This window comes from Lampris incognitus, chromosome 14 (genome assembly GCF_029633865.1).
Source record: "Lampris incognitus isolate fLamInc1 chromosome 14, fLamInc1.hap2, whole genome shotgun sequence".
In the NCBI taxonomy this organism is placed as follows: Eukaryota; Metazoa; Chordata; class Actinopteri; order Lampriformes; family Lampridae; genus Lampris; species Lampris incognitus.
Genome location: NC_079224.1, coordinates 24,493,177 through 24,520,669, shown reverse-complemented (window position 1 = coordinate 24,520,669; position 27,493 = coordinate 24,493,177). Strand labels below are relative to the sequence as shown.

Sequence of the window (27,493 nt, the reverse complement as noted above, 5' to 3'; positions counted from 1 at the left end):
GTGGCGAGACACAAATTTGTCATTTCGCCATTTCAACACCTTCCAAGATATTAAAAAAAAATCCTATCGCAATTTAAAATTCCATCTTCCCACATCGGAAACGGCGTGAGAAGATGGCTGCACAAATTCACGTTTGCAGAAGCCTCACCCAGTGCTGGTGTCGGACGATGGCGGCGCGAATTCACATTTGCGGCGGCCTCACCCAGTACCGTCCATGCGATGTCTGTCCACGTCTGCGTCTACGTTTTGTCTTCATTTGATGACTGGGAAAGCTGGCACCGGGTTAGCTGGGAGAGTGGGGCAGGCTTCGCTAACTGCTAGCCCATGCAGACTGGCAGTTACGATAACACCGAGGGCGGTCTGGCGACGGCCTCACCTGGCATTCACTGTGGTGTTTTTGATGTCGTCGTGAGGAGTGCGGGGAAGTGTGTTGAGGGTGTCTGGCTGGGAGAGTTGGCACTGGATCATCTGGGAGAGCTTGGTCTGCTTTGTCCAGTGGGCTCGGGGACCACGGTCCCTGCCTGGAGCTGCGCCGCTGCGCCCAAGGAGGAAACGCCGAGGGCAGTCTGACAGGATGCGGAAGCGGGGTGGGCTAAGCTAACTGCTAGCTCATGCAGACCGATGGTTCCAACATTCATCCTGGCTGGCGTTCATTCCCTTGGACAGTGATTTTTTTTTTTGTTTAGTTTTGATACATGAGTTAGTTTGGGTATGTGTGTTCTTGTAGTTTTTGGATGTGTTTTTGTCTTTGTGTTGTACTGCTGTGGGCTGGGGCAAACAGCATTTCATTTCATTTCATGCACTTGCGTACATGCAGTGAAATGACAGTGTTCCTGATTCCTGATCCTGATTCCTGAATATCAGCAACATCTTGACCTCATGTACACCAAATCTGACATGAATCCGATGAATTGTTTAGGAAGAGTATTTCCAAATGTAAAACATGTCAAAATGCACAAAATCGAAAATAACTGACTTCCTGTTGGGTGTGGCTAGTGCAACGTACATAACAATTTTTTTCGGCTTGGGGAGACCCACATGCCTATCAAATTTGGTGTGTGTGTAGGCAAATCTATATGCCAGGCAAAAGCCTCAATGACATATGGGAGCACTATGGAGTCCCTGGGCCAAGCGTCTGTCCCTGAGTGTTAGAAAGCCTACATAGTTATGTAATAAGTTTGCCTATCCACTGCCTTATAGGTTTAGTTTGCTTCGTTATGATAGCAATTTACTCCGTCCCACCTAAGTGAACTCACCGGAGCTGTTATTTACAGATTGTCCCTGAACGTGCAGTGTTACGATCCGGTGACATGAAGTCTAGTTCAGTTTTCGAATGTGTGGTTGATATTGAGACAGCGACATTTTTCCTCTCCTGTTTTCGCTATCCACCTATACAATCTCTGTTTATTGCCGTGCGTAAATGCTCAAAGGTATGTACTTATATTTATAACTGTAAACCAGATATTAGCGCGATTATTCGGTAACTGCACATATATCTCTGCCGGTAATTTCTCTAGTTTATAAGCCTCGTGGGGGGCAGTATGCTAACGGTGATTTGTTGTTGATAAATTTGATTAATAATTACAGTCATCTGCATATGATTATGTTCTCAGTATTATTGCTTGTTATACTGATAGCGTTCCCTTGTTTGTATCACTGTTACAGACCACAGCCTAAATTAAAGCAGCATAACTGGGAAAGTCCATGTTCTCTAATCGGGACACACATCTGTACCTTGAGCCAACTCTAACCACCAGATGCCCTGGAAACCCCATCTCCTTTTTACTGAGTTACTGTCACAAGCACTGACGTGTGTACTGTGGAGTTAGAAAACAACGAGACAGGAGACGTGAGAGTAGACGTAGTCGAGGTAGTTTACTAGCTCCAACTTTGCATGTCATACGTTCGACAACGACACTGAACTGACTGTGAACCGGAAGCGGAAGTGCATTATCTGACCCCTCGCCTCTTCCCTTAAAGGTACACCGTCCTCTTAGGTGAATGTCTCTCGATATATAGATGTGGGTCACCACACAGGCCCCCCCAGAATTCACCTAAACAAAACAATGCAAAACAGCAAAAGTGCAAGTCATGAACATAAAAATAGACTCTACAACAGAACAGTCAATGACATAGTGCAAAGTCACGGGGAAAACAGGTGACGAGTCGGAGGGCGGACCCTGCGGCCATAACGGCTGCGCTTCACAGGAGGGGAAACAGATGGGGCCGAAACCCGGGCCATAGGCGGGGCCGAAGCAGGAACAGAGGCAGGTGCCGGGGCCGACCTAGGAGGGCGCCCCCGCCGTGGGGGTAGGGCCAACTGCATTGGCTCCCCAATGTCCAAGTGAGCGGGCTTGAGACGGTCTATAGCGACCCGCTCCGGCCTGCCCCCCATGTCCACCACAAAGTTCTTATCCCCCGCCTCCAGGACGCGGAAGGGCCCGTCGTATGGGGGCTGCAGCGGGGACCGATGGCTGTCGTGCCTAATTAAGACATACCTCGCCGATGGCAGATCCTTGGGGACGTAGGACCGGGGGAGGCAGTGTTGAGACATCGGAACGGGAGCGAAGGCACCGGCAGCGCTCCGGGACGCACTGAGGTGAGAGGCGGCCGACCAGGGAGCCGTAGCATCCGGAAGAAACTCCCCCGGAACCCGCAGGGGCTGGCCATACACCAGCTCAGCGGAGGAGGTCTGGAGGTCTTCCTTCGGGGCCGAACGCAGGCCGAGCATGACCCACGGGAGCCGGTCCATCCAGTCGCAGCCAGTGAGGCTTGCCCGCAGAGCGGCTTTCATGTCCCGATGGAACCGCTCACAAAGTCCGTTGCTCTGCGGGTTGTACGCCGTAGTGCGGTGGATCTTCATCCCCAGGTGCTCAGCGACCGCCGTCCAGAGCTCCGAGGTAAACTGGGAGCCCCGGTCGCTTGTGATGTAACCAGGCGTGCCGAAACGGGCCACCCAGCAGCCGATGAACGCCCGCGCTACCTCTGCTGCCGTCGTGGAGGACAAGGGAATAGCCTCTGGCCACCTGGTGGCCCTGTCCACAATAGTGAGGAGGAACGTATAACCACGGGAGGGGGGCAGGGGACCCACCAGGTCAACATTGACGTGGTCAAACCGCCTCTCTGGAACCACAAACGGCGCCAAAGGGGCCTTGGTATGGCGGTGCACCTTGGCGCGTTGGCACGCCACACACGAGCCGGCCCAGGCTCTAACATCCTTACGGAGCCCAGGCCAAACGAACTTGACGCTCACCAGCTTGGTCGAGGCCTTCACTCCCGGGTGGGAAAGGCCATGGACGGTGTCGAAAACTCGGCGCCGCCAGGAAGTAGGCACCAGGGGGCGCGGTTGACCGGTGGAGATGTCACAGAGGAGGGTGGTGTTGGCCGCGTCGAACGTCACTTCCTCCAGCCGTAGCGCCGTAGGGGTCGAACGGTAGTCTTGAACGGTCGCGTCCTTGGCTTGGTCCGTTGCCATAGCGGCGTAGTCGAGTCCCAAGTGAACGGCGTTAACAACTGCCCGTGAAAGGCAGTCGGCGACGAAGTTATCCTTGCCCGACACGTGTTGTATGTCCGTGGTAAACTCGGAAACCGCCGCGAGATGGCGCTGCTGACGCCCAGACCACGGTTCTGAGGTTTTGGCCATACAGAACGTCAGCGGTTTGTGGTCCATGAAAGCGGTGAACTGTCGGCCCTCCAATAGAAACCTAAAGTGTCTGGTTGCGAGGAAGAGACCCAGTAGTTCCCTATCAAAGGTGCTGTATTTGCGCTCGCTCTCACGGAGTTGTTTACTGAAGAACGCCAACGGCTGCCAACCCCCCTCCACCCACTGCTCACACACGGCCCCCACGGCGTAGTCGGAGGCATCCGTTGTAAGGGCTATGGGGGCGGCAGGCGACGGGTGAGCTAGCAGCGCAGCGTTGGCCAGCGCGGTCTTGGCGGCCACAAAAGCCTCGTCCATCCCCGAAGACCAGTCCAGCTCGTCCTTAGACTTCTTACCCCGCAGGGCCTCATACAGGGGACGCATGATGTGGGCGGCACGGGGCAGGAAACGGTTATAAAAGTTCACCATGCCCAGGAATTCCTGCAGCGACTGTACAGTGCGGGGGCGGGGGAACATGGTGACAGCCTCAACCCTGGCAGGGAGGGGAACGGCCCCCTGTGGAGTGATGTGGTGCCCGAGGAAGGTGATGGACGACTCCCCGAACTGACACTTAGCTGGGTTGATGATGAGGCCGTGTTCGCTGAGCCTGTCGAACAGCTGTGTGAGGTGCGTCATGTGTTCCTCCGCCGACGCGCTGGCCACGAGGATGTCGTCTAAGTACACAAACAAAAATGGCATGTCGCGGAGCACAGAATCCATAAGGCGCTGAAACGTCTGCGCCGCCCCTTTAAGGCCGAAAGGCATACGTAAAAACTCAAAGAGCCCAAAGGGTGTGATGACAGCCGTTTTTGGGACATCCAGTGGGTGGACCGGCACTTGGTGATACCCCCGCACTAAGTCGATTTTGGAATAGATGGCAGCGCCCGCCAGGTGGGTAGAGAAATCTTGTATGTGCGGTATGGGGTACCGGTCGGGGGTCGTGGCATTGTTTAGGCGACGGTAGTCCCCGCACGGGCGCCAACCCCCGTCGGCCTTAGTAACCATGTGAAGAGGGGAAGCCCACGGGCTGTCAGAACGGCGGACAATGCCGAGGCGCTCCATAGTCGAAAACTCCTCCCTGGCTATTGCGAGCTTGGCCGAGTCGAGGCGTCGGGCCCGGGCGTAAACTGGGGGGCCCACTGTGGTGATATGATGTTCCACGCCGTGCTTGGCCACCGCCGAGGAGAAGGTGGGTGTGGTGAGCTCGGGGAAATTTGCGAGCAGGCGTTGGTATGGATCCCCGGTGGAGAGTGTGTTAGCGAGGCACAGCGCTCCAGCGCCCCCAAGCGTGCAGGGGTATGACGCAAAAGAGACGGCATCAATCACGCGACAGTTTTTAACATCCACCAGCAGGTTGAAAGCACAGAGGAAATCCGCACCTAGGAGCGGGGTGGATACAGCAGCCATCACAAAGTCCCAGCCGAAACGTCGGCCGCCAAAACACACGTCCACATGTCTGATACCGTACGTCCGAATGGACGTGCCGTTGGCGGCGTCCATCTGGGGGCCGTGACTGTCGGTCATCGTGTCCACAGCTTGTGCTGGTAGTATGCTGCGTTGAGCGCCAGAGTCAACCAGCAGCCGTCGGCCCGACAAGGAGTCTCTGATGAACAACAGCTTGCAGTCACGGCCGGCGCCCATAGCCGTTAACGAGCGCCGGCCTTGGCGTTTCCCGGAACCCTGTAATTGCAGGGTTTGCGACACCGTTTTGCTTTTGCCCCAAACCTGGCATGGTAATAACAGAGCCCGTCGTCGGGTTGGCGGCGGGCTGTCACCGCAGCCGCGGTGTCCATATAGTCGTACACAGGTGGTGGTGGGGCGGTCTGGTGGGGTAGCAGGGCATGCACAAACTGTTGCCGGTTGGCCAGGAAAACCCTGTCTGCTTCAGCAGCCAGAGAACGGTCGTCCTTGGAGGCGGCGAGAGGAGAACTGGCCAGTGCTGTGCGTACAGGTGCGGGGAGCTGCCTCAGAAAAATGTGTGTGAAAAGAAAGGCCGGATCAGCCGATCCCAGCACAGACAGCATTTTTTCCATTAACTCAGACGGTTTGCCGTCGCCGAGGCCATTCGGGGACAGTAAACGGTCTGCCTTCTCCAGCTCCGACAGTTCAAATAGTTTCAGGAGGAATGTCTTTATAGCATCGTACTGGCCAGCAGCTGGCGGAGCTTCCAACAGCGTCATTGCTCGCGCCGTTGTCGATGCGTCTAACGCCGCCACTACGTAGAAGTACTGCGTTGCATCCTGCGTTATCCCTCTCAGCTGGAACTGGGCTTCCACATGTTGAAACCACAGCCGTGGATTATGCTGCCAAAAGTCGGGTAGCTTCACAGTAGCGGTGTAAATGCTAGCGTTAGCAATAGCCATGTTGTTAGCACCGGCGTCGTCGTTGTCAGACATACTCGTATTAGTAGTTCGATCACGTCGGGGTCACCAATGTGGAGTTAGAAAACAACGAGACAGGAGACGTGAGAGTAGACGTAGTCGAGGTAGTTTACTAGCTCCAACTTTGCATGTCATACGTTCGACAACGACACTGAACTGACTGTGAACCGGAAGCGGAAGTGCATTATCTGACCCCTCGCCTCTTCCCTTAAAGGTACACCGTCCTCTTAGGTGAATGTCTCTCGATATATAGATGTGGGTCACCACAGTACCCAATTTAATGAGTTTTCACCCATGGGAACCACCTCAAATATGGCCAAATCTTGAAGAAAAAGAAGAATAAAAGTGCATTTTAACCAAATGTGAAGCGGAATTTACGTGCGGTGCAAATACATGAAAAGTCAATGGTATGAGGTGGATGGGCGGAGTTAATCGGAGCAAAGCTGCGAGCGTTGCGAAATGGGTGAAATGAGTGCTCGCTTGAATTAAAAAAAAAATTTCAACTCGAGTGAACATTTTGCTGGTGAAAGCCAATCACCTTCAATTAGGGCTAGAAGCCACGCCCCCTTTACCGAAATCTCTTTTACCAAGTTACATCCGTCCACACCATCCTCATAATTGTGGATGTAACTTGATATGTACAACTTGAAACTTTCCACCCGTTTGCTGGTAGGTGCAGGTGAAAGTTTGTCGACAATTCTGTGCATGTCGTTGACATTCATCCATGGTAAATCTGGCAGGCAACACGAAAAATATGCCATTGTCAATAGAACATGCCAACAAACAGCAAACTGGTATGACCGCTGCATTAGAAACCGGAAGTCAGTGGACTACAGTTATGCACAGAGCCGATTTGGGCCCTCATTACAACACGGCTGACTTACAACCAGACGGATGTCCTTGATCTCTCCTATACCCATGTTGATCTTCTTGCGTTCATTGACAGGCAGGCGGATATTGAGGAGGTAGTACTTGTGGGCCACGCTTCCCACTTCCATGAAGGGCAGCATGTCACACTCATAGTAACGTCCCTCATTGTCAGAAATCTGGAAAACACACAATAAGACATGGTGGCTTGCATTATCTACTGACACGAGTGAGGTACACAGCACTCAATAAAACTTTTCCCATTTTTTTATCCCCCAAAGATGTATTGAAGATCTGGAGGTTATATCTGTGTCAATACTGGAAGAGTAAAATTACCAAGTTTGAGATGGTGCAGAGAAATTGCATCCAAATTTGTCTTTCATGGGAGAAATTCAGGTGATCACATACTCTTAGGTAATTTTTTAGATCCACTTTTTATCCACCAGGATAAGGAACTTTTTATCCACTTTTGGATTTAGAAGTGTGAGATATACGATGAGATATGATGATATATGTCATATATGTTTTTAGTAAACTAAAAATCCCTCTCATAACTAAAAACTCATTTAGTCATCATTTTTTTCTACCTTGGGAGTGTTGAACTTGCAGTTGAGCTTCCTCTGTTCTAAAGAATGGGCCATCTCTGTCCACTCGCTGAACAAGTCATCTCTGTAGGCCAGACCCACATCAATGGTGACTATTGCTCCATCCTCTAGAGAACAAGAGAAAAGAAAAAAAAAACACCACCATCAGCTGGATTAATTTTTCATTTGCCCCTCATTTAAGTCACTTATTTACACCTGCAACTCCTCCCACCCACCTCTGTCGACTGCCATGTCATCGCAATGATTTGACAAAATTGGGCCTTGTTGACTGACAAGTCACCCATGGCCTTTCCAAGATGAGGTCAGAAAAGAAAGAACATCACAAATGCTGAAAAGGGAGCGTTCACCAGTATCAACATAGACACTTAAAAATGCGATATAAGCCGCAACTTTTTTTTTTAATTCGCAAATTGCCGTGTTTACTTGGACAGTTGTAATATTTCCCTGCTAAAGCATCAAATTGTGCAGGAATAAAAGTGAGAAGGTTTTAAGTGCTCCAATCCTCATGGTAAAATTAGCCACCTCGCTACTTCAAAGCACCAAGTGCAAGACTCACATCTCGAACCTGAGCCACGAGACAGGTGCCACAGTCAGCGTTGACTCGAAGATGGATGAGGCACTTCCCGTGGCCCAAAACTAGGTTTGCTTCACATAAAAATTAAAACGGAGCCATAAACCTGGCCTACGATAGACTGGCCCAGAAAAACTAACAAAAACATCCAAAGCCAAGCCATTAAAACTGCAGCTTTAGATCACATTACAAAGCCAAGTGGTCTCTCCTCCAGCCCTCCAAAGTGCCTCTTGTACAATTACGAAACAAGCTGGAATGAAGAGAAAGAAACCCAGTGGCCTGCACTTGGATGAAAAAAGCAAGGGGAGGAGAGGGGAGTGGGAATGAGAGAGATGGTTATCGGCAGCCAACTGTCCCTGCATTGCTCTCCCCCATCCCTCACCCCTTGGCTGAGTCAAGGCAGCAAGGCGCCCTGAATGTCAGCTTATTGCATACAAACATTCCTCCCAAGTCCAGCGGCCATCACCACAGAAACTAAGCCTTCTCAACAGCTGTGTTATTGCTGAGTGGCTGCCAGAGGGTGCTTGGTGCAGGGATGGAGCGGGGCAAGTAGGTGGAGTCATTACTAAGGGGCAACTCTTCCTTGAGATGGGCATTATAAACACAGATATGGTGAAGTAGTCTGCTTTTGTCCATGGTCATGTGACTGCCCCCACATCCACAGGGAAATGTCCTGTAGCATATTGCTGGGCGATATAGAAAAATCATTAACACGATAATCAACGCGACTTTTACAATATGACAGTGATATACATCATGACATCTGCTTAGACATGCAAAAAAACATTCAAGAATCAAAGTGAGGCTCATCACATTGAACTGTTTGTTTAAGTGTACTATCAAACTGAAACTAGACTTCTAATAATACTCCCTCCAATATTACAGACTTCATTTTGTGATAAATTTCAGGTAGTAAATTATTATCATTAATTTAAACAACAAAATTGTGCATTGCGATATGATAATATCTAAATTTCATCTCAATATAATACCAGTGAAAGGCAATAAACTATAATATACCTTATCACACAAAGACTTGAGTGAGCTCATGACAGCTCCAGGGGGACTGCCCATTGTTATTTTTTTAAGCTAATCTCTCATCTACTTGCTTCTCTGTGCAAAGATTTTTGAAACGTTTAAAGAGACAGCATGTGATCTCCTTTTACTTGAAGAAAGTCAAACCAGCCACATGGCCTTTTTGTTTTAAATTACATTGAACAACCAATCTGGGCAATACCACCTTAAATAACAATAATTAATGATTTTCCATCTTAGGTCCTCAACCAAGTTTTCACTAAACCTGAATTTGTATCAAATGGAGGCCATCCGAGAAACAGGATTAAAACAATACAAACACAATGATACAAGCAAAACGGCACATCAAACAATCCTGCCAGCTTTCTAAGCCCAGATGGATCACAAGTGGAACCATACCTTTCCCTCCATCTCATCTCTACTCACCACCCTTGACTTCTGCCTGACCTATCGATCCTATCTACCTGGTTTTTGTCATTTCTACTAATTTTTTCCCCATGTGAATATATAGCCCACCTAGACTGTGATTTGGTGCTAGAGAGATAAGCTGGACTCAGTGTGGAGAGATCAGAGGGAGTCTACAGCATCTGGCAGATAAACCTGTCTGTGACACACACTGAATCACTCTCAACTCTATCATAGCAGTAAACAACCCACAACCCCCCCAAAATATTTCCTCTGGAGTGCAGGAATGTAAACAGGCTAATGATGCTGATGACTGGGTCACCGTTACAAGGTGGTTGTTGAGACCAATCTTGTCATCGCGGCCGGGAATTATGAAGTTACGTTCCAACCTTTTGATGTTTTGTCACGACTCACGCTCCTTTCATTCATGCCGACATGTTCCTTTTGATGAGAAGATTGGCACAGAGTGGATGTTCATTGGGGTTTGCAGGAATTTGGTAAGTTTACAAACTTGACTAGACGTGTCGGATGTTTAATACTACCCTTCCTCCGTACTCCCCCATAGCCCAAGCAGATACACAGGTGCACGTATGGAGAAGTGAGGATGACTGCTGAGTATTTGGGCTATTTTCCCAGGCTGTCCCAGAATGCCTGTCGTTCACTGGCCCGCTATACTCCCCTTCTAATCCCCTCTTTCATGGCCCCAGAGAGTACACACACACACACACACACACACACACACACACACACACACACACACACACGTGCGCGCGCACGCACGCACACAGATAGACACACACTTAATGACATTCAGGCCGGCATACACGAAAAAGACTTGAAAAATACTGCACGATAACTGTATACTCAAGACTTGCAGTAGATAATTTCCTAAAACAGAAGACACACACACGTGCGCACACACACACACACACACACACACACACACACACACACACACACACACACACGTTCCTCCTCTCTTCTGTTCACTTTGAAACACTGAGACATTGTAGTTTTATCTGTCCACTCTACATTTGAGAGCAGTGTGGTCAAACACTGGGTGGGGACTCAAAATGAGCCACAGGCCAGATGTTAAGAATTCCCCTCCTGATAAAAAAAAAGAAAAAAATAAGTAAAGATTGAATAAACCTCGGTTCAAGAGGCATGGCTAAATCTTCACAGCATGGGTGAAAACACTGAACAAGTGTTATATATATATATATATATATATATATATATATACACTACCGTTCAAAAGTTTGGGATCACCCAAACAATTTCGTGTTTTCCATGAAAAGTCACACTTATTCACCACCATATGTTGTGAAATGAATAGAAAATAGAGTCAAGACATTGACAAGGTTAGAAATAATGATTTGTATTTGAAATAAGATTTTTTTACATCAAACTTTGCTTTCGTCAAAGAATCCTCCATTTGCAGCAATTACAGCATTGCAGACCTTTGGCATTCTAGCTGTTAATTTGTTGAGGTAATCTGGAGAAATTGCACCCCACGCTTCCAGAAGCAGCTCCCACAAGTTGGATTGGTTGGATGGGCACTTCTTTGAGCAGATTGAGTTTCTGGAGCATCACGTTTGTGGGGTCAATTAAACGCTCAAAATGGCCAGAAAAAGAGAACTTTCATCTGAAACTCGACAGTCTATTCTTGTTCTTAAAAATGAAGGCTATTCCATGCGAGAAATTGCTAAGAAATTGAAGATTTCCTACACCGGTGTGTACTACTCCCTTCAGAGGACAGCACAAACAGGCTCTAACAGGTACTATTTAATGAAGATGCCAGTTGGGGACCTGTGAGGCGTCTGTTTCTCAAACTAGAGACTCTAATGTACTTATCTTCTTGCTCAGTTGTGCAACGCGGCCTCCCACTTCTTTTTCTACTCTGGTTAGAGCCTGTTTGTGCTGTCCTCTGAAGGGAGTAGTACACACCGGTGTAGGAAATCTTCAATTTCTTAGCAATTTCTCGCATGGAATAGCCTTCATTTCTAAGAACAAGAATAGACTGTCGAGTTTCAGATGAAAGTTCTCTTTTTCTGGCCATTTTGAGCGTTTAATTGACCCCACAAATGTGATGCTCCAGAAACTCAATCTGCTCAAAGAAGTGCCCATCCAACCAATCCAACTTGTGGGAGCTACTTCTGGAAGCGTGGGGTGCAATTTCTCCAGATTACCTCAACAAATTAACAGCTAGAATGCCAAAGGTCTGCAATGCTGTAATTGCTGCAAATGGAGGATTCTTTGACGAAAGCAAAGTTTGATGTAAAAAAAATCTTATTTCAAATACAAATCATTATTTCTAACCTTGTCAATGTCTTGACTCTATTTTCTATTCATTTCACAACATATGGTGGTGAATAAGTGTGACTTTTCATGGAAAACACAAAATTGTTTGGGTGATCCCAAACTTTTGAACGGTAGTGTATATATATATATATATATATAAAACATTGTCCATCTTCCCGTGTTTGCTCGGATCTTGTCAGGGATTTTATAGCACTTGGTCGCCAAAGGCAACGGTGCCACGCCATTTCCATGTGGTCAAGCGGGAAGCTCTTTAAGGCTGCGTCATGTTCACACGTTGATGAGGCATGGAGAGCGGAGGGAAGATGTCTTTGAAAGGGGATTAAGTCAACGTGCCGTGTTACTCAGTTGTCTCTGCAGCAAAGATGAGTGGAGGCTGTAGGAGTGACAGGTGATTAGAAATGCTGCCACGTATCCAGCAGCATCTCAAACATCAAGAGGATGTAAATCATTTGGTTTTCAGTATAGCTTTGCGTAACAAGGGAATTTCATTGCTTGGAGCTTAACTGTGAAATAAGGCCAGATTCCCCACTCTCCTTTCCCCTCACATCTGTCTCAAGGGTACCCATTAAGCCCTTGTTACAAAGCCCCATGGGTATGTATCACCATAAAGAAGTAACAGCAGGACATCCATCATTGTTAGCAGCCATTCACAGAGTAAGAGAAATCCAATCTACTGAGAGAGAGAAGGATTCACATTCCTGTGGCTTCCTTGTGCGTTCCACACAATGGACTGAAATAGAAGCTCACAATATGTCTGCAATGACGTCTTGGTGCAACGGTAATCTTAGAAACATAAATATTAGTTTTACGGTAAGACTCACTTCATACATAGATTAAGGCTGAGAGGGACTGCGAGTGGCAAACGATTTAAAATATTTCATTGACTGGCTTGGGCGAGTCAGTTCTACTGAAACAGAGTACAATATAAATATTTGCTAACAGACTGCAAAACTAAAGGCATGAGAAAGGCTAAAAATAAAATGGGCAAAATGTAACACACACACATAAATCATCAAAAGTAACAGAAAGCAGAGATGACCCAAATGTATAACACAATTAGCCACGCTGAGCTCTAGATAATTAGTACACGCTGGCCTTCTCAAGAACTGTATTTTAGGTACCGAACCACATGCAACTGGACACTGCGGTTTAACAGGATATGCATCTTAATGGAAACTCAATGACATGTCATGCATTTTTGCTCTTCTGCTCAGTCTCAAGACAGCAACGTTTTTTAGGCCTTATACACAATAACCCTCTTTTATCAATGCCAGGTTTAGTAGCAGTCAGGCTGGCACATGCGTGAAAGACTTGAAAATTACTGCATCCTCTGTACCCCCCCCCTTTTCTCCCCAATTGTACTTGGCCAATTACCCCACTCTTCTGAGCCGTCCTGGTTGCTGCTCCATCCCCTCTGCCGAGCCAGGGAGGGCTGCACTGAAACTACCACTTGCCTCCTCCGATACATGTGGAGTTTGTCTCCAGCCGCCTCTTTTTACCTGACAGTGAGGAGTTTCGCCAGGGTAACATAGCGCATGGGAGGATCACGCTATTCCCCCCAGTTCCCTCTCTCCCCGAACAGGCACCCCGACCGACCAGAGGAGGCGGTAGTGCAGCGACCAGGACACATACCCACGTCTGGCTTCCCACCCACAGACATAGCCAATTGTGTCTGTAGGGACATCCAACCAAGCCGGAGGCAACACAGGAATTTGAACCAGGATCCCCATGTTGGTAGGTAACGGAATAGACCGCTACGCTACCCGGATGCCCACATCCTATGTGCTCTAACTTGCAGTAAATTATTTGCTCAAACAAAGCATGCATCACTGTGGCCCTCTTTTCTAGTGGGTCGGATCTCTTGAAGGCAAAGTGCTGCTTCTCACAGGGATGGACATATTAGCATTCACCATTCACATAAAAGCCAGCCTCTCACTCCTTTCCACGTTCGAATTTTGTTCATCATATCTCAAGCGCAGAAACATGAGCTGCCTTGCCCTCGCCTCAGGAAGAAAGAGGTACCAAAAAAGCCCAAGCTCTCACCTATCTCATTGTGCATCTTGTAGGCGATGTCAAACTGCAAGATGACCAGCATAAACTGGAACCATGCGCTCATCTCCATGTTGGACGGAGGAATATGGACAGCAAACACTATGTTGTTGGCCTCAATCTTTTTTGCCATCGCCTCGTCAAAGGACCGGATCTTTTCACATTGGTTGGAACCCCAGGGCATAAACCACTTGGTGCTCTGGTGGTGCTTGACCGTGTCCACACACTTTGAGGCCACATAGTTGACCGCTGTGGTGGGGCTAGGAGCTAGATGGGAGAAGACAAGAGATCGGATTATGTAACTAACATATTTGAACTTCAACAGATAAATCTTTCAAGTTGCTGTTAGCATGCACATTACCCCAAGAATTGTATATGACCATTAATTAGAGCCAGTTTAGGCAAAGTTATTCAATAAAACTTCAACATGTAGATTAAATTGAGCATGGACAATAAAAATGTCTTCACAGCCATTAGGAAAAGCCAAACAGTTTAGGTTGGAGACAAATCCAGTCCAAACAAAATGGTGATTAATTTAAAAAGGGTTTAGAAAAAGTCCTTGTAGTTAGACACTCACTTTGAAGCAAAACGGAGGGGAACATTTCTGCAAGCATTCAAGCACCAATTACATTGCATACTCAAAGAGATTCATGAACTCGATGGGATCTCCGGAAATAGGATATGAACAGGGCTAAGGAAAGCACCAATCATTATCGTGCAAGCAGAAAAGCTTTGTCCTGCTGTAAAGAGGGCCCAAGGTCGGACTTAAATGAGACCAGAGAGGCTTGGGAGTGTTAGTGAAACCAGTTGAAAAGGCAAATCTATAACTATGATATTTTTCATCTAGCTAACCATATAATTTAGTGGTCAAGAGACATTTAAGCCTACATTTTCTGAGCGGGTTTCAGCTTTATCTTCTAATAGGCTATGGAGAATGTGTGAATTACATGTATTTTGAAGGTATCGGTAGAAGTATGCAAATTCTGATTTCTGCAAGGGAGGGATGTTCTCAGATCAATATTTGACACAATGCCTATTTTGGCTCTCGTATCAATTATCCAACTCAGATTCATGTTAGAAATGGGGTTAGGGATGGCCCAAGCTCAACATATGAAATTTTGATCCGAGAACATCCCTTACATGCACAAATTGAGACATGCATAATTCTAGTTTTACCTCCAAAATGCACACGGGTAGTTCACATATGGAAACTATACATATGGGCAACAGGATACAAGTGGGTCACCAAAGTTTAGCACAGAAAAACAAACAGACTAAGCAGCAACATTACAGCAACAATGACCCCTGGAAGAAAAAATCGTGGATCACCTAACGTATGATTTCAACACATGCAAATTTGACTCCTTTAGTACAGATCATACTGACATGATTCAGTTTCTAAGATCAAACCCAAAAAAAAGTTAATCTAACCTATTTCTGCAGTGGTTTGCCAATTTAAAATTCAATAATAGTTTGTTCCAGGGAAGATAAAGGGGCATTTCACAACGAAACATAGAAAATCATGGCAGAGGCCATCTTTAAGGGCCAACCACTGATGTGTGCGTGTGTTTGCGTGTGTGTGTGTGTGTGTGTGTGTGTGTGCACACGTGCGTCTGTATACAATTGGGTGTTTTACCTCTCCTATCTATGTGAGGTGTCATCACCTCTCCAGCACAATGGACTGAAAGCACACCCATAGTAGAGACACGCTCACACAAAAACACACATGCACACGTACTGCACCAACAAGAGGACACACCAAATTGAATTAAACCCAGCTATCTGGAACCCCTTGGAGTTCAATAATCCAGTGACCCTAGGAGTCCAGCAGAACACCGGCTCCTCCAGTCTCCAACGCAGTGTGTCCAGAATAATGGCCGTCCCCTCGGCCGACTGACCCCATGCTGTGTTCCTGGGCTTGTTGGGAAACAAGGGGGAAAAAAAACTCTTTCTACTCAATTACCCCTGCCGCCCTCAGCCACCAAGCAAACACAAAGGAATCTGGCTTCATTAAAGCTATCTCAGCCAGAAATGAACCAAACAAGCTAATTTATCACCAGCCATCTAGTGAGTGAGAGTGCAGGGGCACAGAAATAGAGAGGAAAGAATGGCTGGTGTTTGCAGACTGAGAAAGTTCACAAAGATAGGCACCTTTCAGATGGTTTCAGCTTCAATCGGATTTGCTGTGTGTGTGTGTGTGTGTGTGTGTGTGTGTGTGTGTGTGTGTGTGTGTGTGTGTGTGTGTGTGTGTGTGTGTGTGTGTGTGTGTGTGTGTGTATTCATGAGTGAGTGGGTGGATTTGAAAAATTATGACAGCAGCTCCGCTCCAATACAATCCTTGAGGCAAACTGCAACTTTGACAGCTGGATGCACTTTGTTTGTGTGTGTGTGTGCGCGAGAGAGAGAGAGAGAGAGAGAGAGAGAGAGAGAGAGAGAGAGAGAGAGAGAGAGAGAGAGAGAGAGAGAGAGAGAAACAAGCAAGAAGAAGGAAACGTGAATGTGATAGGAGGGGAAAGGGATTTGGGGAGAAGGGGGAACAGACAGAGAAATGGTGAAAGGAAGGTAGAGATGCTGCCTGGGGCCACAGAGCAGACAGACAGGGAGAGAGAGAGAGGGAAAAGACGGAGAAACAACTGAAGGAGAGGGAGAAAATGAGTAGGAGGGGGAAGGGAACATTCTAGGCTGCATAGAAGTTCCAACTGAGGATTCAGGTGTCTCTCAATTCAGTCAGAATGCACACAGGTTTTGCACCAGAAATAAACTCAAAGCAAAGTATCCTACACGATTTCCAGTCAGCCACAGAAACGAAGTCAGGCAGTGAGTGCGGTATGCAAACAGAGTCGACCAACGGCGGCGGAAAACACCTCGGGTACAAAGCAGTGATTTTGCTCAGCCACCTCGGATGCCTTTTTCTGCACAACAATGTGGCAGTTTAGGGTGTCGTTATCACACAAATCATCGATCTCAGAGCCTCTGCATTGTCCGTGCATGCCACAGTCAAGTCCTCCGTGGAAAACACACACACACACACACACACACACACACACACACACACACACACACACACACACACACAATGGAAGTTAATCTTTACTCGCATTTCTTTACCTAGGTAAAATAGTTTGCAAAGCGTGCGTGTACGCCCGTCCCCCAAATAGTCGCGGTAAGAAACTTTTCGTTTTTACAAAACTAGGTTTAAACGATGATAACGTTTCCAACCGGCGCATCTGTACAAAGAAAATCTCCAGCCCAAAAAATATCAAAGTGGTGGTTTCTTTAAAAGAAAAAAAAAGAAAATCAAGCTTACCAATCAAACCACCGACCATGAAGGAGAACGCCTGGAACAAAAGCAGAATAACTCCCACTATTACCAACTTTTTGGTGCTCATATTTTCAATAATAGCCCCCGCCATCGTGAGGAAAGGTTAGAGTTGGGCTAAAAGAAAAGAAAAGACAATCCACACCAAACCCGAGATGTATCAAGAACAACGTGAAAACGGAACGACTTCACCGCATCTACGAGCCAGCCTACTTCCAGGGTTGAGGAAAGGCAGGCAGAGCTTTTTTGCTTTGCCTTTCAACTTGGAAGGAGGAAAAGAAAAAAGGAGAGAGCGAGGGAGAGAGAGAGAGAGAGAGAGAGAGAGAGAGAGAGAGAGAGAGAGAGAGAGAGAGAGAGAGAGAGAGAGAGAGAGAGAGAGAGAGAGAGAGAGAAAGAAGGGGGGGGGATCACATGACCCAATAGCACCCTGCTCGTTTCTGCCCATACAGCCCTGACACACAGCAGGGAAAGAGCCGCCGAGCGCCACCGCATTGCAATAGAAGCTGGTAATGCAGGTTACCGTGTCATTGAACGCCTGTAATAGCGCCCCCGGGGGCTATTTAAAGCGATATTTCATAAGTCTTTTTGTCCACGTTTGGTTGACAATAATCTCCACGCGTTATCCTTCACGTTGTCTCACATGCCTATCATGTATGTATGGTGACGATGTTGCTTTTATCCAGTGCTCGAAGTGGGCCGGTACTCACCGGTACACAGTACCGGCACGTCTACATTTTACTCTTTGGTGTGCCGTGACTTTTTCTTTCTCTCATTTCTCACAAGCTTCCGGTATTCCTTTCAGCCCTCCATCCATATCAGGTTCTCTGGGCGATTCATAATAGCCCTAAATAAACTGCATTACCCAGGGGGCACCGGGGGTACCATGTGACGCTCACCTGTTCCCGTTCTCGCCTGCCTGCTTTCCTCCGTCGGGGGCTAGTTTAAGTAACGTTACATTAACCTTACAATAATAGCCTGGAGGACAACTGGACATAGAGCATAGTGATGCAGAGGGGCTTAGTTTGTGTGACACACTAAAAGTAGAGGGAAGAGAAAGTATCGGATTTCGCCGGGAATACAAGGAACTAAGGGCATCCCGGCCTGATGACTTCAGTGCACCACACGCTAAAGCTAGCGTAATCAAATATTTTTACTCTGTTAATTGAAATGATTGTCCCCTAGTATCTTTTATTCACTGTAGATTAATAATGATTTGCTGATGCCAACATGTGAATACGGGGTGGGGGGATACCACGTGGCCACACGGTCGCAAAGTCCCCCGGTTTGATCCCAGCCGGTGACCTTTGTTGCACGTCATACCCCTCCCTCTCTCGCCCTCATTTCCTGTTTACCTCTCCACTGCCACTGTAACAAGAAGGTTAAAATACACCCCCCCCCCAAAAAAAATTCTAAAAAACAAAACATCTGAATAAAGGGAGTACTGACACGTTTTTTTTTACACTCCAAGCACTGCTTTTATCGGCAATGAGGGAAATTTCACAGTTGAGGCCCCACCTTGTTTAAAAAGGGATGTTCAGCAAGTGACTCTTCTACGTCTGTATTGACTGAACATGCCTTGATATTAATTCTGAAATCAGTCCAGGAAATTTCAGCAGAAACTGTTGAATGGGTTGGTCAAAAAGGATGGGGGGGTGATCTCAAAATTTGGAGCATATTCTTTACAGTACATATGCAGGTTATACAGGTGTGAAATCAAGAGGATAAGACATAATTTAGTATAAATGAATGTCAGTGGCTATTTGGATGTATTGGAATAGTTAGAATCCTGTTTGAAGTCAGAGAATTGAAAGTATTGTGCTCAGGCCATCTTTGCGGTATGCCTCGTTACCCATAAGGTACCTATGTACACACAAAACTCTTTTTTAAAATAAACAATACAACAATACAATACAAACAATCAAACATATGCATTCCCCCCCCGCCCTTCCATCCCCAGAGCAGAGAAACGGGAAAAAAATTGTAGTACTGGTGACAATCATAACAAAGACAGAATTTCATACAAAGTCATGCCATTGCAGAAACAATAGCGTTCCTGCAGTACATGCATGGAAAGAAAAAGGGGGGACAAAATAACAACACTGTGTGTGCATGCATGTATGTGAAATACTCTCTCTAACCTTCTGCAGCTTTAGCTGTCCCCATCCTCTGGAGCAACTGTTAAGGTCTCTATATACTACTACTACTACTTTTGGCTGCTCCCGTTAGTGGTCGCCACAGCGGATCATCCGTTTCCATTTCTTCCTGTCTTCTGCGTCTTCCTCTGTCACACCAGCCACCTGCATGTCTTCCCTCACCACATCCATAAACCTCTTCTTTGGCCTTCCTCTTCTCCTCTTCCCTGGCAGCTCCATATTCAGCATCCTTCTCCCAATATACTCAGCATCTCTCCTCCACACATGTCCAAGCCATCTCAATCTTGCCTCTCTTGCTTTGTCTCCAAACCGTCCAACCTGAGCGGTCCCTCTAATATAATCGTTCCTAATCCTGGCCTTCTTCGTTACTCCCAGTGAAAATCTTAGCATCTTCAACTCTGCCACCTCCAGCTCCGCCTCCTGTCTTTTCGTCAGTGCCACTGTCTCCAAACCATATAACAATGTTGGTCTCACAACCATCTTGTAAACTTTCCCTTTAACTCTTGCTGATACCCTTCTGTCGCAAATCACTCCTGACACACTTCCCCACCCACTCCAACCTGCCTGCACTCTCTTTTTCACCTCTCTACTGCACTCCCCATTACTTTGGACAGTTGACCCCAAGTATTTAAACTGAAATGCCTTTGTCACCTCCACTCCTTGCATCCTGACCATTCCACTGTCCTCTCTCTCATTCACGCATAGGTATTCTGTCTTGCTCCTACTGACTTTCATTCCTCTTCTCTCCAGTGCATACCTCAACCTCTCCAGGCTCTCCTCAACCTGTACCCTACTCTCGCTACAGATCACAATGTCATCCGCGAACATCATCGTCCATGGAGACTCCTGCCTGAGCTTGTCCGTCAACCTGTCCATCACCATTGCAAACAAGAAAGGGCTCAGAGCCGATCCTTGATGTAATCCCACCTCCACCTTGAACCCATCTGTCATTCCAACCGCACACCTCACCATTGTCACACTTCCCTCATACATATCCTGCACCACTCCTACATACTTCTCTGCAACTCCTGACTTCCTCATACAATACCACACCTCCTCTCTCGGCACTCTGTCATAAGCTTTCTCTAAATCTACAAAGACACAATGCAACTCTTTCTGGCCTTCTCTATACTTCTCAATCAACATTCTCAAAGCAAACATCGCATCTGTGGTGCTCTTTCGTGGCATGAAACCATACTGCTGCTTGCTGATCGTCACCTCTCCTCTTAACCTAGCTTCTATTACTCTTTCCTATATCTTCATGGTGTGGCTGATCAACTTTATACCTCTGTAGTTGTTACAGTTCTGCACATCGCCCTTGTTCTTGAAAATCGGTACCAGTATGCTTCTTCTCCACTCCTCAGGCATCCTCTCACTTTCCAGGATTGTGTTAAACAATCTAGTTAAAAACTCCACTGCCATCTCTCCTAAACATCTTCATGCCTCCACAGGTATGTCATCAGGACCAACTGCCTTTCCACTCTTCATCCTCTTCATAGCTGCCCTCACTTCCTCCTTGCTAATCCGCTGAACTTCCTGATTCACTATCCCTACATCATCCAACCTTCTCTCTCTCTCATTTTCTTCATTCATCAGCCCCTCAAAGTATTCCTTCCACCTTCTTAGCACACTCTCCTCGCTTGTCAGCACATTTCCATCTCTATCCTTGATCGCCCTAACTTGCTGCACATCCTTTGCAGCTTGGTCCCTCTGTCTAGCCAATCGGTACAAGTCCTTTTCTCCTTCCTTAGTGTCTAATCTGTCATACAACTCACCATACGCCTTTTCCTTTGCCTTTGCCACCTCTCTCTTTGCTTTACGCTGCATCTCCTTGTACTCCTGTCTACTTTCTTCATCTCTCTTACTATCCCACTTCTTCTTTGCCAACCTTTTCCTCTGTATAATTTGCTGTACTTCCTCATTCCACCACCAAGTCTCCTTGTCTTCCTTCCTCTGTCCTGATGACACACCAAGTACTTTCCTAGCTGTCTCCCTCACTATTTCTGCAGTAGTTTTCCAGCCATCTGGCAACTCTTCACTACCACCCAGTGCCTGTCTTAACTCCTGCCTGAACTCCACACAACAGTCTTCCTTCTTCAACTTCCACCATTTGATCTTCGGCTGTGTCTTCACTCGCTTCCTCTTCTTGGTCTCCAAAGTCATCCTACAGACCACCATCCGATGCTGCCTAGCTACGTTCTCCCCTGTCACCACCTTGCAGTCTCCAATCCCTTTTAGATGGCGCCTTCTACATAAGATATAGTCCACCTGTGTGCACTTTCCTCCACTCTTATACGTCACCCTGTGTTCCTCCCTCTTCTTGAAATATGTATTCACCACAGCCATTTCCATCCTTTTCGCAAAATCAACCACCATCTGTCCTTCCACATTTCTCTTCATGACTCCATACCTTCCCATCACCTCTGTTCCCTTCACCAACATGTCCATTGAAGTCCGCTCCAATCACCACTCTCTCCTCCTTGGGTACCCTCTCCACCATGTCATCCAACTCACTCCAGAATTCTTCTTTCTCCTCCATCTCACACCCAACTTGCGGGGCATATGCGCTGATAACATTCAGCAATAAACCTTCAATTTCCAGCTTCATACTCATCACTCTGTCTGACACTTTCTTCACCTCCAGCATGCTCTTGACATACTCTTCCTTCAGAATTACCCCTACCCCATTACTCCTCCCATTCACACCATGGTAGAAGAGTTTGAACCCACCTCCGATACTCCTGGCCTTACTCCGCTTCCACCTGGTCTCTTGCACACACAGTATGCCTACCTTTCTTCTTTCCATCATGTCAGCCAGCTCTCTCCCTTTACCAGTCATAGTGCCAACATTCAAAGTTCCAACTCTCACCTCCACATGCCTACCCTTCCTCCTCTCTAGCTGCCTCTGGACATGCTTTCCCCCTCTCCTTCTCCTTCACCCAACAGTAGCATAGTTTCCACCGACACCCTGCTGGTTAACAGTACCGGTGGCGGTCGTTGGTAACCCGGGCCTCGACCGATCCGGTATGTAAGTCTTATTTATGATCCGCATATTTGATTTGGCAAAGATTTTACGCCGGATGCCCTTCCTGACGCAACCCTCCCCATTTGTCCGGGCTTGGGACCGGCACTAAGGATGCACTGGCTTGTGCATCCTCAGTGGTTGGGTTGTTAAGGTCTCTATATAGTAGTCCAGAAAAGTTGACCATGTTTTTTCAAAGCTTCTCATTGAACCTTTCAGGAAAAATCTAATCTTCTCTAATTTGATGTAGTATAACAAATCTTTGATCCATCTACTGTGGGTAGGTGGCGATACATGTTTCCATTTCAACAGTATTAGACGTCTAGCTAAAAGAGAGGTGAACGACAAAATTCTATGAAGATACAGGGGAGTGTAAGTCCTAGGGGAATGCCAAACAGGGCCGTAAGAGCATCAGGTGGAACGTTCACACCAGATATATCCCTAAAGGATTTAAAAATGCCTGTCCAGAATTCAAGTAAGCAAGGGCAGGTCCAAAACATGTGAAGCAGGTCTGCAGGTGATTGTCCACAATGGTTATATGCATCACTTATACCAGGAAATATCATTGCTAGTCTAGTATTAGTACAATGAATGCGATGTAAGAACTTACATTGTATAAGACTATGTCTAGCACATATTGAGGTGGTGTGAACTAGCCCCAGCACAGTGTCCCACATCCCATCCGTCAGCTCCACACCCAAATCCTGCCCCCAAGCAACTTTACAATGGCTAAGAGTTTTGGACTTGATGGAATCTATTTCAGTATATATAACTGAAATTTGGCTCTTTACATTGGGGTTCAAAGAGAGAATGGAATAAATTTTAGAATGAGTAGAATGGTTTGAAATTCTGGAAGTTGCTTTTGTAAGAAATGTCTAACCTGGAAATAGCGAATTGTGTCCAAATCTTGATAGTGTGCGTAACAGTTGGCATAGAGCTGACGACAGAGACAAGCGGTAAGCCTGAACATATTCCAGTCCAAAGACATGTAAGTCAGGTGAATTGGCCGTATTAAATTGTCCCTAGGTATGAATGGGTGTGTGTGTGTGTGTGTGTGTGTGTGTGTGTGTGTGTGTGTGTGTGTGTGTGTGTGTGTGTGTGTGTGTGTGTGTGTGTGTGTGTGTGTGTGCCATGTAACGGCCCGGCAGCCTGTCCAGGGTGTCTCCCTGCCTGCTGCCCAATGACTGCTGGAAAAGGCTCCAGCATCCCCGCGACCCTGAGAGCAGGATAAGCGGTTCAGATAATGGATGGATGGATGGATTTAGTGATGCAAATGCCCAAGTATTTAAACCCACTATCCCTCCATTTAAAAGAAAAGAGTGAATAAGGCATTCTTGTGGTAATTGGGTTTATAGGAAAAAGTTGGCTTTTCCGAAAATTCAGTTTATACCATGAAAATCTGCCAGACTGCTCCAGTATAGACATAATAATAGGAATGGAAGAGGTTGGATTAGATATATACAAGAGTAAGTCATCCACGTACAAGGACACTTTGTGGGTGATCCCACCTCTCCTAATACCCTCAAACCCTGCTTACACTGGGGTTCAAAGAGAGTATTGAATCAATTTCAGAATGAGTAGGATGGTTTGGAAATTCTGGAAATTGCTTTTTCTAAGAAATGTCTAACCTGGAAATAGCGAAATAGATGAGATCCAGGCAAATTGAATCTTTCAGACAGGTCTGAAAATGATGAGAAAGTCCCTTTGCTGTACAAATCTTCGACAGTTTTGTTTCCCTTGTCAAACCAGGTTTGGAAGGTGAGATCAATACACGATGGTTTAAACAAGTGGTTAAAACATATTAGGGAATGAGAAGATGGTCTGTTAAGACCAAAATGCCTCCTGAATTGTGTCCAACTCTTGATAGTGTGTGTAACAGTGGGCATAGAGCTGACGACAGAGACAAGCGACAAGCCTGAACATATAAAAGAATAACGAGACTGCTGCGAAGAGGGCATCTCCATTTGTGCCCAAAGAGGAGTGTTCACTAGGTTGGGCCAGTAGAGAAGCTTCTGAATATTACATGCTCAATAGTAATTAAGAAAATTTGGAAGAGCCATCCCACCTTTCGACTTAGGCTGTTGGAGATATGCTTTCTTAATGTGCCATGGTTTGTTTCCCATAGATAGGGGATATAGTCTGGTCTAATTTTGTGAAGAAGCTTCTCCTAATAAATACTGGGATATGTTGGAAGAGGTATAAGAATTTGGGTAGGACCATTTTGATAAGGTTAATACGGCCAGCCAGCAATAGGGGCAGAGTAGACCAACGGCTAAGATCTTCTCTACAACGTTCTAGTAAAGGTAGGAAATTTTCCTTGAAAATATGATGGAATGATTTAATGAAAATGCCCAAGTATTTAAACCCACTATCCCTCCATTTAAAAGGAAAGAGTGAATGAGGCATTCTTGTGGCAATTGGGTTTATAGGAAAAAGTTGGCTTTTCTGAAAATTCAGCTTATACCCTGAAAATCTGACAAACTGCTCCAGTATAGGCATGATAATAGGAATGGAAGAGGTTGAATTAGATATATACAAGAGTAAGTCATCTGCGTAGAAGGGCACTTTGTGGGTGATCCCACCTCTCCTAATACCCTCAAACCCCACTTCACTATGAAGCCAAATAGCTAATGGTTCAATGGCAATAGCAAATAGCAGTGGGGATAGAGAGCAACCTTTTTTCATGCCACATTTCAGAGGAAAGAAAGGTGAGTATAAGTCATTGGGGATAACTGAAGCTACAGGGGTTGAATATAAAAGTTTAATCCACAAAATAAAATCTTTACTAAACCCCATTTTTCCCAGAACAAAGAAAAGGTAAATCCACTCTACCCTATCGAAGGCTTTTTTTTTTTACATCCAACGAAAGGCCAAATTTGGGGGATTCAGAGCTTGGTGTATGAATTATGTCAAGAAATCGCCTTGTGTAAAAGAAAGAATACCTTCCTTGGATAAAGTCTGTTTGGTCAGTCGTTATCAGGCCTGAGACCACTTTTCGGAGACAGTTAAAAAGGACTTTGGCTAAAATCTTTTAGTCCACATTCAGAAGTGGGCTTGGTCTCCTGCTGCTACAAAGAAGTGGGTCCTTATCTTTCTTAAGCAACAAGGGAACAGAAGCTTGGAATAGTCTTTCTGGCAGCCTACCATTCAAAAATGATTCGTTATACATGCTTTGTAATTCAGGGCAGATAAGGTGGGAAAATGCTTTATAAAATTCCACTGTATATCCATCAGGCCCGGGGGACTTGCCATTTTGCATGGATTTCATGGCTTCTTGGATCTCAAGAAGTGAAACTGGTCTGCCAAGGCTGCCGGAAAGCATTTTATCTAGTACAGGTAACCTATATTGTCAAGAGGATTATTGTGGTCCCAAATATCGGGGACATTCAGAAGAGTAAAGATCCGAATAGAAGTTTAGAAAAGTATTGTTTATGTCTCTTGTGTCTGAAAGAACAACACCAGTGGATAATTTTATTTTAGTGATTCGCCTAGAAGCTGCAGCTGAATGAGCTTGGTGTGCAAGAAATTTACTCGCTTTGTCCCCTGACTCAGAAATACGTTGTCTAGATTTGAGCAGAAGTAATTCCACCTTACTTGTTGATAACATATCAAACTCAGCCAGGAGGTGAAGGCATCTATTATACAGAGCAGAGGTTGGAGCTGTTGCATACTGATTGTCTAATTGTAAAATTTCATCAGAGATGTCAGACAGTTTGACTGCTTATGACTTTTTGGCATGTGAAATAGAAGAGATTATCTGACCCCGTAGGCAGGCTTTAAATGTGTCCCGCATGGTGGACTGAGAGACATCGGGGGTTTTACTAATTTCGAAAAAGAATCCAATTTGAGAGGTAAGCAACTCCTTAAACGTATTATCAGACAGCATTGGAGAATTAAAGCGCCACTGCCTTGAGGGGGCATAGCTTCTAGAAAAGGTGACCTCCATAGAGGTAGGGGCGTGGTTCGATATAACAATACTGTGGTACTCGCATGACTTAACCTTCGATAAAAGTCTATCATCCACAAGAAGAAAAGTCTATCCGCGAGTATGTCTGGTGTGGGTGGGAAAAGATAGAGAATGATTTGGCTGATGGGAAGGTGAACCTCCAGGGGTCAGATAAGCCCAGCTGCTCAGTATGGGAGGCCATAACCTTAGCAGAACCAGAAAGGACCGCGTGTAACTTTTGACCCATGATCAAATTGATTGATTAAATTGTAATTTTGGTGTCTCTGGCTTAGCTCTCTCTTGGCTTAAGTCCTACTTAACTGAAAGAACACATTGTGTCTGCTATAATAATATTATATCAACATTTTCTGACATTAAATATGGTTTGCTTCAGGGCTCAGTACTTGGCCCTCTACTTTTCTCTCTTTACATTACACCTCTTGGCCAAATTATAGGCAGTTATGGAATAAATTTCCATTGCTATGCTGATGATACTCAGTTGTATGTGCCTATAAGGGCTGATGATCATACTCAAATCACTAACTTAGAGGCCTGCTTGGCTACTGTGAAAAACTGGATGTCACTTAACTTTCTGCTTTTAAATTCGGATAAAACCGAGATGCTAGTCACTGGCCCTGCTAGACACAGATACCAATTTGATCAAGTAACGATAACAATTGACAACTCTGTGGTTTCACAAAGTGTGGCAGCCAAAAATCTCGGTGTTACGTTTGATCCCAGCCTTTACTTTGATAAGCACATTAAAGAAATCACCAAGACTGCCTTTTTTCACTTACGTAACATAGCTAAAATTCGTTCTTTTCTCTCCATGGCTGACGCAGAGACTCTAATACATGCATTTGTTTCATCCAGACTTGATTACTGTAATATTCTGTTCTCAGGTCTGCCACATTCTAGTACTAAAAGGCTTCAGATGGTTCAGAATGCTGCTGCTAGAATCCTAACTAAAACTAGGAAATTTGACCACATTACACCAATTCTTGCCTCCCTTTATTGGCTTCATATCCATGTTAGATCAGAATACAAGGTGCTTCTGTTGACTTATAAAATCCTAAATGGGCTTGCCCCATCCTACTCGTCTGATCGCCGTAAACCTTACATGCCATCTCGAGCACTTCATTCTCAAAATACAGGGCTCCTGTGTGTACCCAAAGTTA

At 46.1% G+C, this 27,493-nt stretch overlaps 1 protein-coding gene across 1 annotated transcript in view; it reads right to left on the bottom strand.

Annotated features, from left to right (window-relative positions):
- Window positions 1–17,454, bottom strand: part of wls (Wnt ligand secretion mediator) — a 33,624-nt gene extending 16,170 nt beyond the window's left edge. Inside the window, exons 1-4 of the mRNA XM_056292963.1 lie at window positions 17,183–17,454; window positions 13,870–14,142; window positions 7,476–7,600; window positions 6,906–7,067 (exon numbers count right to left, since the gene is read on the bottom strand). Coding sequence (XP_056148938.1) covers window positions 6,906–7,067; window positions 7,476–7,600; window positions 13,870–14,142; window positions 17,183–17,288 — 666 coding nt within the window. The 5' untranslated portion in view covers window positions 17,289–17,454. The remainder of the gene's footprint in view (window positions 1–6,905; window positions 7,068–7,475; window positions 7,601–13,869; window positions 14,143–17,182) is intronic.
- Window positions 17,455–27,493: the final 10,039 nt, after the last annotated feature.